This window comes from Lygodium microphyllum, chromosome 16 (genome assembly GCF_053477565.2).
Source record: "Lygodium microphyllum isolate KBCC chromosome 16, Lygodium_microphyllum_v1.1.10, whole genome shotgun sequence".
Lineage (NCBI taxonomy): Eukaryota > Viridiplantae > Streptophyta > Polypodiopsida > Schizaeales > Lygodiaceae > Lygodium > Lygodium microphyllum.
In genome coordinates, this window is record NC_141150.1 from 87,101,442 (window position 1) to 87,117,594 (window position 16,153).

Consider the following 16,153-nt stretch of genomic DNA (forward strand, 5'->3'; position numbering starts at 1 on the left):
CCTTTTTAGTTGAGATTAAAATGTATTTGGATACAATGTATATGGATAAAACATTAAGTAGCATCATTTTATAATTAGAATGTAGTGTGTCTGGATTGATTGATATGAAGTAGTTAGTGTAAGAGTTGGAGAAAAGATATTGTCAATGTGAATTTATTGACATTGAATAGATACCTACTTAGACATCTCTTAAAATGTTAACAATACTAGGTAAATGTTTGGTAAATGTTCAAAGTTGCAGGGCAATGTGTGAGAAGCAATAGTCTTTGTAGTGGGATGGTCTTTTGGTGAAGTTCGTGAAGGTGTTCTAGCCCTTGAATGCCCCTTGTTCTTTATAATGGATAAATCTTACATGCTTGACACTTTGCCTCAATCTTGAAAGGATGGATTATGAAATCATCTCCCCTCTCTCTTGTTTTAAGACACTTTAATGTATAGCACGTTTCTAACCCTAAATCATAAACTTTGCTAGGAGCTTAAAACACATTGAGTTGCAACATTCCACCAAAGGCTACATTTGAAAGGATCACACTCATCAAGTATTACATACCAAGTGAAAATACAAGCTTATTGAATTACGAAGGGTATTTATGAGAGAAGGATATTGCTAGAGGATCTGCAACGAGGGTCGTTGTAAAAGACAATAAATACATTCAAATTTGAAAAAGTACTCTTAAGAGTCAAATATACCTACTAGTTTGATTTTGTGTAGCTTCATTGATTATAAAAGGTGATGACAAGGTTACTCATAGTTTATCATTTACATCATAGTTGGATTTTTGCTTAATCATGTTCATAAGCTTGAGAGCTTAACTATGGAGGATGGTAACTCTAAGTTGCTCATGATGTATATATGTGGACAAGAATGCATGTAGATAAAAAGAGAGAGCAAGATGGGCACAAGCTAGATGTAAACGGAAATCGTCCTCTTGATGATTGATTGATTGCTACAAACTCCATAATTTCTACACAATGACTTAGCTGCATGAGCACTCAACCTAGTTAACTTGTCAAATGGCTAGCTAAAGATAGAACAATAGTTCTAGCAAGCATAGAGTTTTTTTACTTAGATAAAAAGAAAAATAAGCAAGCAAAAAAAAAAAGATTTTATACATCAACACCAAAAGTTGGCTTAGCCCTATTTTAGACAAGAATTCTAATTCTCTAAAAAATATTCAAACAAATTGAGGACTAGTGTGGTTTTACTTTTTCAAGTTCTCATTGAGTGGTAATTAGATACTATGTCGATGTTTTTATGCTAAATATATTTCAAGATCACATATCTATAATATAAATCAATATATATATATACTTTAATTTTTTAATACTACAACTATTTAAAAATCACATCTATACAAAGATTTAGATACACCACGATTATGACAAAAAATTGAAGTATTTTTGGGAGAAACTTATGATCCTTTGAAAATTAACCCATGCATGTGTTAGAAAGATAAGTGCAAAAGTGCATAAGAGCATTATCCTTGAGAGCTTTTTTTTTTGGGGGGGGGGGGGGGGGGTTTGCAAGTTTTGTTTATAGTTTTAAGTGGACGAAGCTTAGAAATATCATATTAAAGAGTTATTGTTGCCTCTTATTTAAGCTTTAGGTTGCTTTTCTTCAAGAGTTGTTTGCTAAATAATGCTTGGGCTTCAAGTTGCTTGTATTATATCTTTGTGATGCTTTTTGAAATTCTCTCACAAATCCTGTCACACACAATGAATCATCATGGAGTTATATCTTAATGCATACAATAATAACATGCATTTATAGTTTCACTTGAATAATTTTAAAAGCCTTTATCATACTCGTAAGGAATAGAGGGACAATGTGCTCTCCATATAATTGTTTAAAAGTCTATCCAAACACGTAAAAGGATCAAATGGCAATAGAGGCAAATTATATAGTTACAAGGGTTGAAATTTATGCCTTCATGCATAAAATAGTGACATCATTTAATAGATTTAGTTTAATAACTTCAAAAGCCTTATCAATACTCAAAGGAACAATAGGATGATCTTACTCATTATAATCATTTAAAAGTATTTATCCAACACTTTAAATGAAGAAAGGGCAATAGAGGCAAATGATATAGTTGCAAGCTTCATCAACCACTGCATGGTGAGAAACAAGCATACAACATTCTCTTAACATATAACTTGCACAAGGCCCACAGTGTAGATTAGAAATATGTTCATGGAAAAAAGGCATGAAAATGTAAAACCACTCATCCATGGTTAATCATTTTTCCTAAACCAAGGAGTCTTAAGACTTTTGACATGGTAAGGTTAAGATACTCCAAAACCGCCTAAAAGTGGCTAAAATGTTGACTTTTAAAATTTTTTGGAATTTTCTATTTCCTCTGAATCTTTTGCTATAGAAATTTGCTTTGGAAATGAGATTTTTCTTTGTCGATCTATGTGAATTTTGATGAGCAAAAGCACAATCACATGAAACCCATCATGGTAAAATACTTTATGGTGAATTGGAGACAGGTTTAACAAGGTAGGTTGTACACCCCATAATGGGATGTGAGGGTGTGAACCAAGCATGCATAAGGCATTTGAGAAATTGGAGTTTGAGCAACTTTGACCCTTATGGGACATGCATCTTCAAAATTTGTACTACTAAGGGCTAATAATATGAGACCAAACCATTAAAACAAGCTCCATAACTTAAAGTTCACATCCATGTAGCTGGTCAGATATAATGCTATGTTTTATTACTACCATATCAACGTTAGTATCGTTCCAAACTCACTCTCCTATTTTATAGAATGCTTTCCAACTTGGGGAAAATATTACACAAGTTATTACACAAGTTCCTTTCTAGAATGCTTTCCAACTTGGGAAAATATTACCTGTTCCAGCACCAATAACATGACACTGATACTCGATGGCGTTCCATTTTTCTGCTTGTAGCCACTTGGGCTTTTTGGCTGCTTTCTTTCCATGCATATACTGGCTAACTGGCCCCTTTCTATCTCTTTGATAGTATCTGTTGGAATTTCAAGTTGCCATCCGGTCATCTTAGGTCTATGCCAACTACATTCAAATTTAGAAGAAACACAACAATCAGAAATCCATCAAAATAAAGCCAGAATGATCGATCTTTAGACACGCGAAAAGGATTCTTTATAGCTGCTATACTGGCAATTGGAAATAGCATAACCATTTAATGAGAAAAGTTTACTCCTAGCACACAACAGCAGACTCCATAATACAATCCTCTCAAGATCCACAGGTATCTTGTTTCCTTATGTAGGGTGCTATTCTGTTGAAGTGACCTCATAGGGTCAACCTCTTAACCAGTGATCCCAATCCAAGATATGAAACCTTGTCTAAGGTGCTATTCTGTTGATAGTCCAATAAAATGTAATAACGAGGATCAACCCAAGATATGAAACCTTATGTAGGGTGCTATTCTGTTGAGTCCAATACAATGAAACAAATACTATTCCATCTGTGTCCATTTTTTAGATGGTACAAAACCCCTCACCTTCAAAAACTACGAGCTCTGATCAGTTGCTTTGTAAGTCCTTATCTTTCTAAAAACTTGAAATACACATGCAGATTGAGACAACCTGTTTCATTTTTGAAAAAATTTCATAACATTTGCCATTCATTTATCACTAACCATTGGTTTTCTATGAACATTGGGTTAAACGCTTACCATTTCCTGAACCCCAAGAGAGTTATTTGAATGGAACCTAGCTCTGCACCAGTTCAATCACAGAGACAGCAAACATATATCCAAGAAGGCATGCCTGTATGAAAATAAGTACCTAGTTCAATAAGTTATAGATGCATGCACATCGGCCCTCCTTATATGATTGAAGGTTCTTTCATGTGTACCATCTTGTCAGCACCTCGAGGAGAAGATTTAACCTCTACAAATTCAAATGCTTTCACTAGGTTTTGAAGTTTAGAAAATCCTGCAAGCGACTGTTCCAGTTCATAATTATATTGAAGTTTGAAATCCTGTTTTAATCTTGCCATGGGATATCCATTTTTATGCTCAGAAAGCAATTTCAGCAGCAGAAGTTCAACATCCTTCAGCATTATATGGCCCTTCTCTCCAGCAGGATATGCCAAACATCGACCTGTTTCATGGGATCTTACCCATACTGTGTCAGACAGCTGCAGAAGTAAACTTTTCAACTGATCTATGTCAAAGTCCACTGACAGCAGATGTCTACGACTTAGTTCCAAGAAATCCTTGTACATTTCATTAAGGTCATAGCCATCCTGAACTACTGGCATCACACATCTCAGCCAAGTTCTCAGTTTCTCTATTGTCTCCTGACTATTGTTTGCCTTCACACTGCATTCTCCAGCCCCTGCCTGATTTAATTCATCTGCATCAACAGCCTGATGACTAATCTTTGGTTGCAAGCATGCTGCAAGAGTAGGAGTCGTATCTGCTTCAGCAAGTGCCTTTATTGCACCAGTGTATAGCTCACCTGAATCAACTGTTGGGCATAGAGGCATACCTGCTGCTGTATCACTCATTGAAACACATGCTTGACTGGGTTCACCTGCCACTTGGGAAGAGAGTTCTTGAGTGTCTTCTTGCCCTGTTATGTGGTGTGTCTCCTTGTTTGCAGTAGTCAGATCTGCTGCTGGTATCGTCTTGATGTCTAAAAAATCCTCGAGTTCTTTGCAATCCTGTGGGCTGACAGTGCCAGATACATCCTTTTGCTGAAAACCCCTTGCAGAAAAAGGATGATCAATGCTTTCTGGAACTTGTTCTGATGCATTACCTTTGCCAGCCATGCTTTCATGACTTAATGTTTTCAAGTTGCATATGTTATAGTCTGTGCTAAAGCTCTTTACTTGCTCAGAATAATATGAAACCTCAGAGCTCGTGTTGCTATTAAAAACTAGAAAAAGACCTTCCTTTGGATTCTTCAAACAAAACTGCATAGGAAAATCAGAAATTAGATTTTCCAAAGAGGAATAGCCCAATGCCTTGCAATCTAAAATGATGCCAGTCGCCTTCAGGAAATCCTCCTCTATCAGAGATGTATCGTAACCAGTTTTAAGATTTGGCATATGAAGAAGGAAATTTATCACTTTCTCTAAAGTGGGATTATTGAGTGTGACAGGCTGCTTTAACTGATCCTGTGGAACCAGTGGCTGTGAATAGTCCTGTTGAGCTTTTTGTCCAACATTGGCTCGTTTAACTGGCGTTTTTGGCTGCTCATCCGGCAAAGCATTCACAGACACAAGCGGCTTGATACTATCCTTTTTTCGAGCAAGGCACAATACATGGAGTCCTTTCCTTACACATTTGATCGAAACAATATCAGAAAACTCTTTGATGAGTGCCTGTAAGTTAGAATAACCTAGTTTTTTGTAGTCTAAATGAATCCCAGTCGCTTCTTTGAAATCCTTTGGTATCATGGAGATATCATATTCAGACTTCCTCAGTGAAATTTCCAGAAGCCAAACCCTGAGCTTCTGAAAAATCATCAGCTTAGCTGAGGTATCGTACACTGCAGGCAATTCTGTGGACTCTTTCTTAGTTGAAAAACCTGTTTGTTCACGTAGAACCCCAGGTTTAGCACCCAGTCTACTTTTTAAATAGCTATTCACAACCTGCAAATCAATCTGTAAAGAATATACTGGTGTCCTTGGAAGCCTCAACCATTTCTTTTTCCAGATAGACTGGTTTATTAGGTGCATGATTTGACCAATAGAAAAGCTCCTAATCAGCATAGGCCCATTGATTCTAAGAACTTGTGCTGCTTCATACCTGCCAACACAATGCATATAGATATTTGTAGCAGTGGACTGCGATGGCATAACACTTAAGTAAACAAGAGACGGGGCACTCACTCAGACCGAGACTGCATAATCCATTGGTGATTTTCCGTACAGCTTAAAAAGCCTCCGTACTTTGTCCACACTTTTGTAGAAAACTCATACAGCATGTCACCAGTATTCACACAGTTCCACAGACTGGAGTTTTGAGGCAAAAAGAAAGAAAATCCCCGCTCCCCTGCCTGGACCACTTCGATTTGCTGAAGATCCACTGCCTTCTCCAACATCTGTCTCAGGTTCACCTTTTCATGCTGCTTATTCCAGTAGCACAAACAGTTCTGCAAGTTTGTTTCTGTTGGCATAAGGCAATCTGATTTTAAAGTATTCAAAGCTTTCATGACTTCATCTACAGACAGTTTATGAGCCAGCAAATGGTTTTGCGAAAGTCTTTGAGGCTTTTCAATTGATGACACAGGTGAGATGGCACATTCAAGTGGTGATTCTGTAATAGCTCCCTCTGACATATGAGGTTGCTCGTGTGAAGGCCATATTGCACTACGATCAGAATTCCCAGCTGGTGTATTGGAGGACAGTGATTTATAATCCCTTGCGGTCTTATTACCAGTCAAAAATTTCTGGCTTTCCTCTCGGAATTGTGTAGGCTTCCCAGCATTATAACCTGAATTACAAGCCATCTTCCCTGTAGAGAGTGGCTTGAACTCTCCCTCAGAGCAAGAAACCACAGCATCAGGGGTGGTGTTTGTCTTTGCATCGAAGAATTGGTCATTGGTTGGGTTCGAAACTCCAAAATATGTTGTATTGTGAGTCTCAAGTTGAACCTTTGAATGCACCTTGCTTAAACCAGGTCCTTTTGAAGTACTCTCATCGCTAGAATCACACTTGCTCATCTCCATAGGTGCATTGATAACGGACAGCCCTCTCTTAGACTTGACAGGCTGTCTTTCATCTGGTGTCTCCTGATTCTGAGTGAGCTGTATCTTTATGCTAGCAGCTTTGCTCCCACTTTCAAATGTATATGGCTGAAGGGAGGAGTCATTCCCTTCATTCTGCCTTCTCATACCTAAGCTTTCTGAAGCTGGCATGTTTGAAGATCTGTCACCAATAAATTGCTGAAGGAACTGCCCTTCTACATATGTAGAAGATAAACTCCTTTGTGACTCTCCTGACCCAGATAGCTGTCCTTTAGCTATTTTTGTCCAGAACAACACAGTTGTGGCAGCACCAAGGAGAGCAGGTTTAACAGTCTGATCAGGTCTAACTAGGAGGATATTGTAGCCCTTCAGTCGAAGACGATGTAGAGCATTTGCAAAGTCACCATCACCGGAAATAAGTACTAAATGTGCAGGAGGAGGATTGTCTAATGCCCAGAACAACATGGACACTAGGATCGCTTTATCAGATGCATCTTTATTACCTGTCCATTAAAATAAACATGCAAGCAGTGTGAAATCTCTGAAATGACTTGGCAACACCCAAATGAACATGAATCAAGATGTAAAACTCCTCACAAAAATGAGCCAGAACTGCTCTGACTATTGTTATGTTTGACCAGTAGGTTGTCCTAGAGAAGATAGAATGCGGGGCCACAACTGAAACACGGTGAACTCAAGCATGAATGCAGAAATGCAAAATGAAGATAACTAAATAATGAATGAAAATCTCTTAACAGCTGGTGGCTCTTGTGGGAGTGGGTTGAGGTGAGTGTTAGATGAAGGCAGGATTGAAGCTCAGCACAGAAATCAGTAGACAGTATGAGAGTCAAGCATGACACCCAATGCAATAGATTGAAAGAGTGTAAGCTGAAAGTACAAGGTACAACCCTTAAACCTTAGGGTTGTAGGGGGTGTTCACACCCGAACACGATAAGTGCCCATAAGTGTGTGTCATAAGCACATACGAAATAATACCATAAGTTTGGGGGGAAAAACCTCTTCTACCGAGAGTAAAAAGTGCGAGGGTAGCCGTAAGTGAGGCATGAGTGAAATATCCAACAAACCCCCCTGGAGTGAAGGGTGATCAAGAGTACAAGGATCATCCGCCACCAAAGGAGATCAAATTTAAGCATTGCGAAATGCTTCAAATTTGTCACGAGGAAGAGCTTTGGTGAAGATGTCTGCCACATTACTGGTGGTAGGACAATAGACAAGGCTGATATCACCTGCATGTAGCCTCTCTCTGACAAAGTGATAATGTATCTCTGTGTTTCATGTGTGCATGAAACACTAGGTTCTGTGCCACTGCAATGGCACTCTGACTGTCAGTGAACAAAGGAGTAGGCTCCGTAGCAGATACATCCAGATCAGCTAGCAAACATCTAATCCATACGCATTCAATTGTGGTAGTGAAAGCTGCCTTGTATTTAGCTTCACATGACGATGTGGCAACAGTGGACTGTTTCTTGCTAAGCCAAGATATGCAAGATGAGCCAAGAAAGAAACAATTGCTCTGATACCAAATGTGAGATGAAGGCAGGATCAAAGCTCAGCACAGAAATCAGTAGACAGTATGAGTGAAGCACGACACCCAATGCAATAGATTGAAAGAGTGTAAGCTGAAAGTACAAGGTACAACCCTTAAACCTTAGGGTTGTAGGGAGTGTTCACACTCGAACACGATAAGTGCCCTTAAGTGTGTGTCATAAGCACATATGAAATAATACCATAAGTCTGGGGAAAAAAACCTCTCCTACCGAGAGTAAAAAGTGCCCTAGTGTCCTACTGATCACCGACACTCCTATGTGAGCATAGGCATAAGTGAGGCGTGAGTGAAATACCCAACAGTGTTGTCCACCAAAGATGGATCCCTAGTGCAGTAACCACCAATTGGATCAAAGGCTGATGAAGAAAAGTGCCAAAAATGCATAAACAACGTATTGCAGATGATGACGACATCAATGAACTAGGGCAAAACGTAGCCTATAGGGTGTCCGTTACGTTGAAGGGTGACAACTGGAGATGACCATGGCAGTAGCTTGAATGGAGACAACAACAATGGGGGCAAAATCTAGTATGAACAAGCCACTATGATGAAGGCAACAACTGTGGATGGCCAGTACAAGAGCTGAAGTTGGTGGTTATAGCAAGCTGGAGTGAAACACAGACTAGAGGTGCTTGATGGATGGAGGGCACCACCTAAGGATCACCACGGTAGCATGCTAGATGAGGTAGACTGATGAGGGCAAGGAATGAACAAGAGGAGATTGGGATGCAAGTGACCTAGCACACTCTTTATTTATATATAACCAAAAAGTGGAAAGTTTGGTCATGTGACATTGAAACACATTGAGTGCATTTGAGGTTTTAGGATTGCCTAATGAGCTAATGAAGGTTTAATGCGTAATGCATCTTCTTTAGCTTAACGCTCCCTCTTAGTCCCGAAACTGGAACCAGAAATGAATTGCAAGTGTAGCTCCCTCTATATGTACCCCAAGACATCCCACCCCAAAGTAGCTGGGGTATTGGTCAATGGATGCATGTTGAGTGCCCAAGAACCTACCAAGAATACAAAGGTGATCGTTATCATACCTCGTGAGTGCAAATGGCCACTGCAAAGAGGCCAAGGTATCAAACAAAGGGTGGCTCACCCAGTATCCTACCAAGACCTGCAAAGGTGATGTCTATTAACAACTTTGAACCTTTCCCCCCTCCCCCCCCCCCTTTTTTTGGTATGTAACAATACCTATGGGGGAAAGAGGAATGATTGGCTCACAAATCACAAAATAGAGAGTTGAAGAGAGAGAGAGAGAGAGAAAGAGGAAGAATAAGAAAGACTAGAAGAGGAGAGAGAAAGACAGGAAAGAGGAGAAAAAGGAGGAAGCCATGGAAGCTAGAGATGAAGGTTAAGAGTCAGTTCTTGATAATATCTAGATTCCCTAAATTGGGCCTGACATATAAAGTCACCTGCAAGGGTGTTGATGATGAAGGAATGGCTGTTGAGAATCACCAAGATAGAAGTTTACTATGCAAATGGACCTAGTGGATGAAGAAGGAAGACCTGACACTCCCCAACTGGAAGAGCGGGGGAAGAGTTTGCCACCAAGGGAGTTAGGACAGGACTATACTTGATCTCAGGAGATGACTCCAATGTTGACTAAGTGTCACAGGCACAACCACCAAAGTAGTAATCCACTTGACATGAAAAAGGAATAAACTAGCAATGTAGGAACCGACATAACATGGTTAAAACACCTCAATTGAAAGAACAACAAATATGGATGCCATGATAAAGGAAAGGGATGCCTAAGACCCAATCTCGAGAGAAAAGATATCATTTCCATCTCCATGTTGATGGAGGCAATACTCACCAAGGGAAGAACCAAAAAACCAAACCTTCAGCTCACTTAGGACTGGTGAATACCTACAATGTTAAGTCCTTAATTGAAAAACAAAACCCCGCATGTAAGTACAAGAACAAACCAGATGTTTCATATTGAGACACTTTTTGTATTATACTCGGATGAAAAATAAATTTGAGTGCAGATGCAACATACAAAAATGAAAAAGTAAGTGACTAAGTGTACCATGAAAGACTTGAAAAAAATTGCAAAAGTATGGCTAAGCCTATAAGAGCCTAAAGGGAATGTAGCTAGCCTAAGGTTCCTAAGGATGAGCTAAGATTCCTAAGAAACTAGCCTAAGGGGAGGTAATGACCGAACGAGTTAGATATGCCGTAAGGCATTGGCTGAGGGGGGGATCTAGGATCCATTGTACCAATGGCCAACCACTAATTAACATATATACCAAGGGGTGGAGAAACTATGCTAGCTCCTTGGGGAAGACTTTTCTTGAAGTGCCTTGGAGTGGCACTACCATGTGTTGAAAGGAGCTAAGGTTGGATTTGGGGTTGGGATTGGATTTGGCTTTAGTGTGGGCAAAATACTCTTGGTTGAGGATGGTGTGATTTTGGGTGTGGGTCTAATAGCCTTTGAGCGACAATTGTCATCTCATAGAAACATGAAACGGGGAATGGGGATGGGGACGCCAAACTTAGGGAATGGGGACGTGGAGACAGGAATGGCATTAAAAATTTTAAAATTATTTTTAAAAAATATTTCATTCATAATTCATATGGAGTACTAAAGCCAAGGTCTATAATCCACAATGACAAATTAATATTTCAATCAATTCATGTGGTGCTGTGGGTAGAGCCAAGACAAGCACGTGAGTGAGAGACAGGCAAAGCTACAGGCGGTGTTGGCGGGAGACAGGTGCATGATTTGGCAAGCGGTAAATTGGGGCAATCAACTTGTCACTTTGCACGTAATTTTTGTGCCACGTGGCATTCCCAATCACGCCCCACCCAACAGGGACGCGATTTGGAATGGATTTCGGCATCCCGAGGAGCCGTTCCGACCGTTCCCTGTCACTATGTGTCATCTACATGGCTGGATTTATGGCAAAATGCACAAAACCTATTCTTTTTAGGTAAGTGATGCCAACAGGGCCTTTGTGAGGCTTGGAGTTTACCATCCCTTTTTCCTTCAATGAAGGAGCTTGAGCATTGGCATCAGAACATGGTCTATGTTTAGGATTGATTTGGGAGTGTGGGGCTAGGTTTAAGTGCCTGAGGAATTCCCTTCTACTCTTTGTTTCCTTCGATGGAGGGGACTCATCAGCACAATAGGGGCGTTAGTGCGTTTGAGCAACCAAGGAGGGTGATATAGTGTGTAGGAGGGGGATTCTCCAATAGAACAAGACCAAAGGATAGAGAGTGAGGTACTTGCGGATATGGGGCAACAAAGCACTAGGATACAAAGTGGTGCACCTTTTGAGTGTCTAAAACTAGATAACCCAGGGTAGGTCTATAGTAAGGTTCAGATGTAATGTAAATGAAACTAAATATGAAGTGATAGGTAAGATTCTAGATGTAATGTAGATGAAGCTAAATGTGAAGTGACAGTGGTGGGAGGGAAGGGCAGAAAATGCGAGCATGGTTGTCCATGTTCAATGGACGGATAGATTAGACTGATCCACCTTGTCCAATATGACTCATCAGATGCCGTACGATGGTGTTTGATCCCAATTGTTCGACCATTTTAAAGTGTTCGTTTGTGACCATTTGGGAGGGTTGTTGGAGTTGTTTAGACTTCCTTTCTCACAACACATGTGCACACACCCCAATATATCATGCTCTCTCTGCTCTCTTGCTCCCCCCTCCTCCCCCCAAAAAAATACCCAAAACCCCCTACTCTCTCAAGCTCTCCACCCACTCTATCCTTAATCTCTCTATGCTCTCTACGCTCAAGCTCTATCCTCTCCACCCTCAAGCTCTCTAAGCTCTCAAGCTTCAAGCTCTCCATATATAAACTCCTAGTGTAAAGACTCTAAATGTTTGAAGTATTGCTTCAAGTCCCAACATTAAGTACATGACTTAAAATTATATGTGTAATTTTTTGCATTAGACATACATCCAAGATTTATTAGTCTAATTAGTACTATATTAGTATTGAATGATACTAATCAAATGCTATTGGACATGACAACCATGAATGTAATGCACCAAACTTATACTCAAATGAAATAGAAGAAAAAGGATTACCTTACAGAACATCTCTGATCATAGAGTGCTCTTTTAATCCATACTAGCATTGATTTGGGTCTCCATGGTGACTTACAGTCGGTCCTTGTATAATAAAAGGAGCACCATAGACATAATTAGGATTACACAAAAATGGACTGTGTGAGTTTGCCACTGAGCTTGATTTTGAGCTTTCAATTGTGTCTTGAGTGAATAGTCTTCCCTTAACTGAGAGGTGATTAGTGTCATTAGTAGAGTGTTCCAATTGAAATGCACCTTGTGAAGGATGTGAGACAAAGATGAGTTTTCAGTGAATGATCCTTAGAAGAATAGTTAGTAGATGAAGACAATGGAGCGTTGTTCTCCAAATCAAGACCATGATGCCTTAACAAAGCCTCCATTACAGGAGTAGCCTAAGAAAACATCAGACGATCCCAAGATGGAGTAGTGTGAGCCATCATGAGTTAGCACACGACATATAGTGTAATCAAGAACAAACCAGGCACTACCAAGATAGCCTTAGGTAACTCTTTTAGACGAGCACTGTACAACTGCGATTGCAACATAGTGAACTCAAACACACACAAAAACACAAGAAGAAAAAATAAAGATAACTGAATAATGAGTGAAAATTTATAGAATGCTCAAGGGGAGATCTGTCCAACACCTAGTGGCTCTCATGGGAGTAGGTTGAGGGAGGGGTCGATTTGTGTCACCCCTGGAGACACAGATCCCAATGTAGTAACCAACCAATTGAAGTAGAGGCTGATGAAGAAAAGTGCTGAAAACGCAAAAACGACCTGCTGCGAATGATGATGGCAAAACATAGCTTGTAGGAGTTGCCAGGTTGAAGGGTGGCAGCTGGAGATGATTGGGCAGCAAGCTGAATGGTGATGATAGCAACTGCAGCAAAATGCACCCTAAAGAAGTCATCAGGATGAAGGCAACAGCGATGGATGGCCACTACAAGACCTGGAGTTGACGATGACAAGCTGGAGTGAAATGCAGATTAGATGGATGGAGGGGCTCCAGCTGAGGATCATTGTGACAACAGGTTGGATGAGGTAGACTGATGAGGGTAGGGGATGACTTGGAGGAGACTAGAATGCAAGTGACCTAGCACATTCTCTACTTCTAGATGTGGAACCAACCAAAATGTGGGGAGTTTGCTTATGGGACATTGAAACACACTAAGTGCATCTGAGTTTTGGGGCTGTTTATTGAACTAATGAAGGTTTAATGTGTAATGCAACTCTTTTCACTTAACACCAGACACGAAACCATTAGTCTAGCCACAAAAAAGATACTAAATTGTTATTTGTATTGTGTATTTGACTTCAGTTATTGCATGTCATTGTTGACAACCGCAATTCTTTTTTTCAAATATCTTCTCTTTATACTAGCAAAGAATATGCAAATTCACCTTCACATTTTCCTCCAAAATAAGGGGGATCTTTAGACCCTAATTAGTGAAGAATGTAGTTGGTGAAGTCACTCATCTTGATCATATGCCCCAGGTCGCTTGCTGCTGTGACCCTATCACACTTTCTTATTGCTCTCTTCCTCCCTTACCTACTGAATGGTAATGGCATGCGCTTATAACATGACTCCATAGAATTAGGGGGAAGCTTATCTTTGCAATAAAATTAGAAGTTTGGGCCTACCTATACACTAGACACATAGGATACTTGTTCAAAAAGCTCTTTGAGGATGAGATCTCTAGCATTAAAGAGGCTACAACACCTCTATACACCACACACATAGGATACTTGTTGGAAAAGCTCTTTGAGGATGAGATCTCTAGCATTAAAGAGGCTACAATACCAATAAAACAAAGGTGGAGCTCATACGGTGTATCATTATTAGGTGTTGGATGGACTGATAATTGCAACCATATCTTTAGAGGGATGCTTGCAACTTGTCTCAGCAAAGCATTTTTTATCAAGTCTACAGAGTGGGGCCCATGACAAAAGACAACTGCTGTCTTATGTAAGATCTAAAGTGAGGTTATGGACTAGATAGATTCACAGAATGTTGTGCAATCTCTATCACATGAAAAGGCTACTCGTAGAGCAACATGTGGTTTATTGGAGAGAAAATATCCCAGTACAACATGTGAGTCCATGCATGACAGATTGTCTCAACAAGTTGTTAAAGAGCATTGGTGCTTTGCCATGGGTAAAAATAGTTATCGCTATTGGAAAGAAGATAGTGATGTTCATTACTTGTCACTATTTTTGATTGACATTGTATAGGAAGTCCTCAGTAAATGAGTTGCTAAAGTATGCAAAAACTAGATTCATATATGATTTTCTAATGTTTCATTGTTTATGCAACGTGAGACCAGCCTTGAACTAGATGGTGGCTAGTCCAAATGGGAAGGTTAGCCTACTTCCTGCACAGCTATGGCACAATTGTGCTATACTACCATTATCCAAGAGCATCGAAGTAGATGGTGGCTAGTCCAAATGGGAAGGTTGACCTACTTCTTGCATAGCTATGGCACAATTATGCTATACTACCATTATCCAAGAGAATTAATGATACAATGTGAAACATTTGTTACTTCTTTGCTTGCCAATTATAAAGCTTTTGCTTCATGTGGCCATTGATATTCCTTACAATGGAAAATTTTATGAAATAATGTAGTGAATGATAGAAAATGGCCAAACCATTGAGATTGATCGAGAGCTAGATTGCAAGAGATTGAAGAACTTGCAATATTACTTATCACTTGCATTGTGGCACTTATATGTTGGATACTGAATTCCAACACAAGGGCAGAGTTTTCTAAGCACATATAGAGGTCAATTGTGCTGATTTGGGGCGATAGACCTTTTCTAGTTGGTTGTGTAGTTGGATCCTTGTCAATGGGGCTGGAGAAGAGAGATTCAACACTCGAATATCATAGAGATAGGATTGTCTGTTGGGGGCACGGTTGTCACATCCTATAGTGTCCAATTAGTACTGTTCGATACTAGTATAGTAGTAATCAGACTATTAAATCTTGAACCTATGTCTGATGAAAAAAATTGTACATATAAATTTAATGCCTATAGTTAATGTTGGGACTCAAAATAATACACTTTAAACATTTAGAGACTTTATACTAGGAGTTTACATATTAAGAGCTTGAGAATAGAGAGGGTGGCCGACGGAGAGCTTGAAAGTGGAGGTAGGGTGGAGATATGGTGAAGGAGAGCTTAAGGGAGTGGGGTTAGAGAGCTTGAGGAGAAAGAGTTTGAGAATAAAGATCTTGAAAGTTGAGCTTGAAATTTGAATTTGAAATTATAGAGGGAAAGAGAGGGAGAGAGTATATTGCTAGAAGGGGGGCCAAAGGGGAGAGAGAGAGAGAGAGAGAGAGAGAGAGAGAGAGAGAGAGAGAGAGATATTGGGGGTTATGTACAAGTGTGTTGTGGAGAGGAAGCCTAAACAACGCCTATAATTTACCCCAAAAGTGATCCCAAATGGTCACAAGCAGGCGCTTCGAAATAGTTAGATAGTTTCCATCGAATGCCATCAGACGTGTTGTACTAGACACAACGGATCGGACGAGTTGACTTGTCCGTTGGACGTGGACAACTAGGGTTGGGGGGAAAGGTCCCTGTGCCTAACTACCCGTATATTCATTACACTGACAGTACTCGCACACTTGTACACTATAGGTAGTGGGCGCCCATCATTGTCACTTCATTCTTTATTCTTTCAGTGACATTTGAATAAGGGAAGACCAATCAAATAGCATGACTGTTGGAGTTCCCACATCCTGTGTCTCTTGCTCTTACTCTCTTGCTTCTTCCACCATAGCTCTTACTTCTGATCGCGTGCTTTCACTCAAGGCTTCTCCCTTCCA

The 16,153-nt window shown here is 40.0% G+C and overlaps 1 protein-coding gene across 6 annotated transcripts in view; it reads right to left on the reverse strand.

Moving 5' to 3' along the window:
• Positions 1 to 1,399: 1,399 nt before the first annotated feature.
• Positions 1,400 to 16,153, reverse strand: part of LOC148023076 (uncharacterized) — a 79,271-nt gene continuing 64,517 nt past the window's right edge. For 3 of the 6 annotated variants that reach the window (XR_015693605.1, XR_015693606.1, XR_015693607.1), the window contains 3 exons: positions 5,839 to 7,198; positions 3,671 to 5,755; positions 2,143 to 3,042 (listed from right to left, as the gene is read on the reverse strand). Coding sequence is in view for 1 of the 6 variants with exons in the window: in XM_087696065.1 (XP_087552191.1) it covers positions 3,823 to 5,755; positions 5,839 to 7,198 (3,293 nt within the window). In the remaining 5 variants the exon portion in view is untranslated. Of the gene's footprint in view, positions 1,705 to 2,140; positions 3,043 to 3,670; positions 5,756 to 5,838; positions 7,199 to 16,153 lie in introns of those variants that run through there. The other 3 variants (XR_015693608.1, XR_015693609.1, XM_087696065.1) reach the window with 3 other exon arrangements.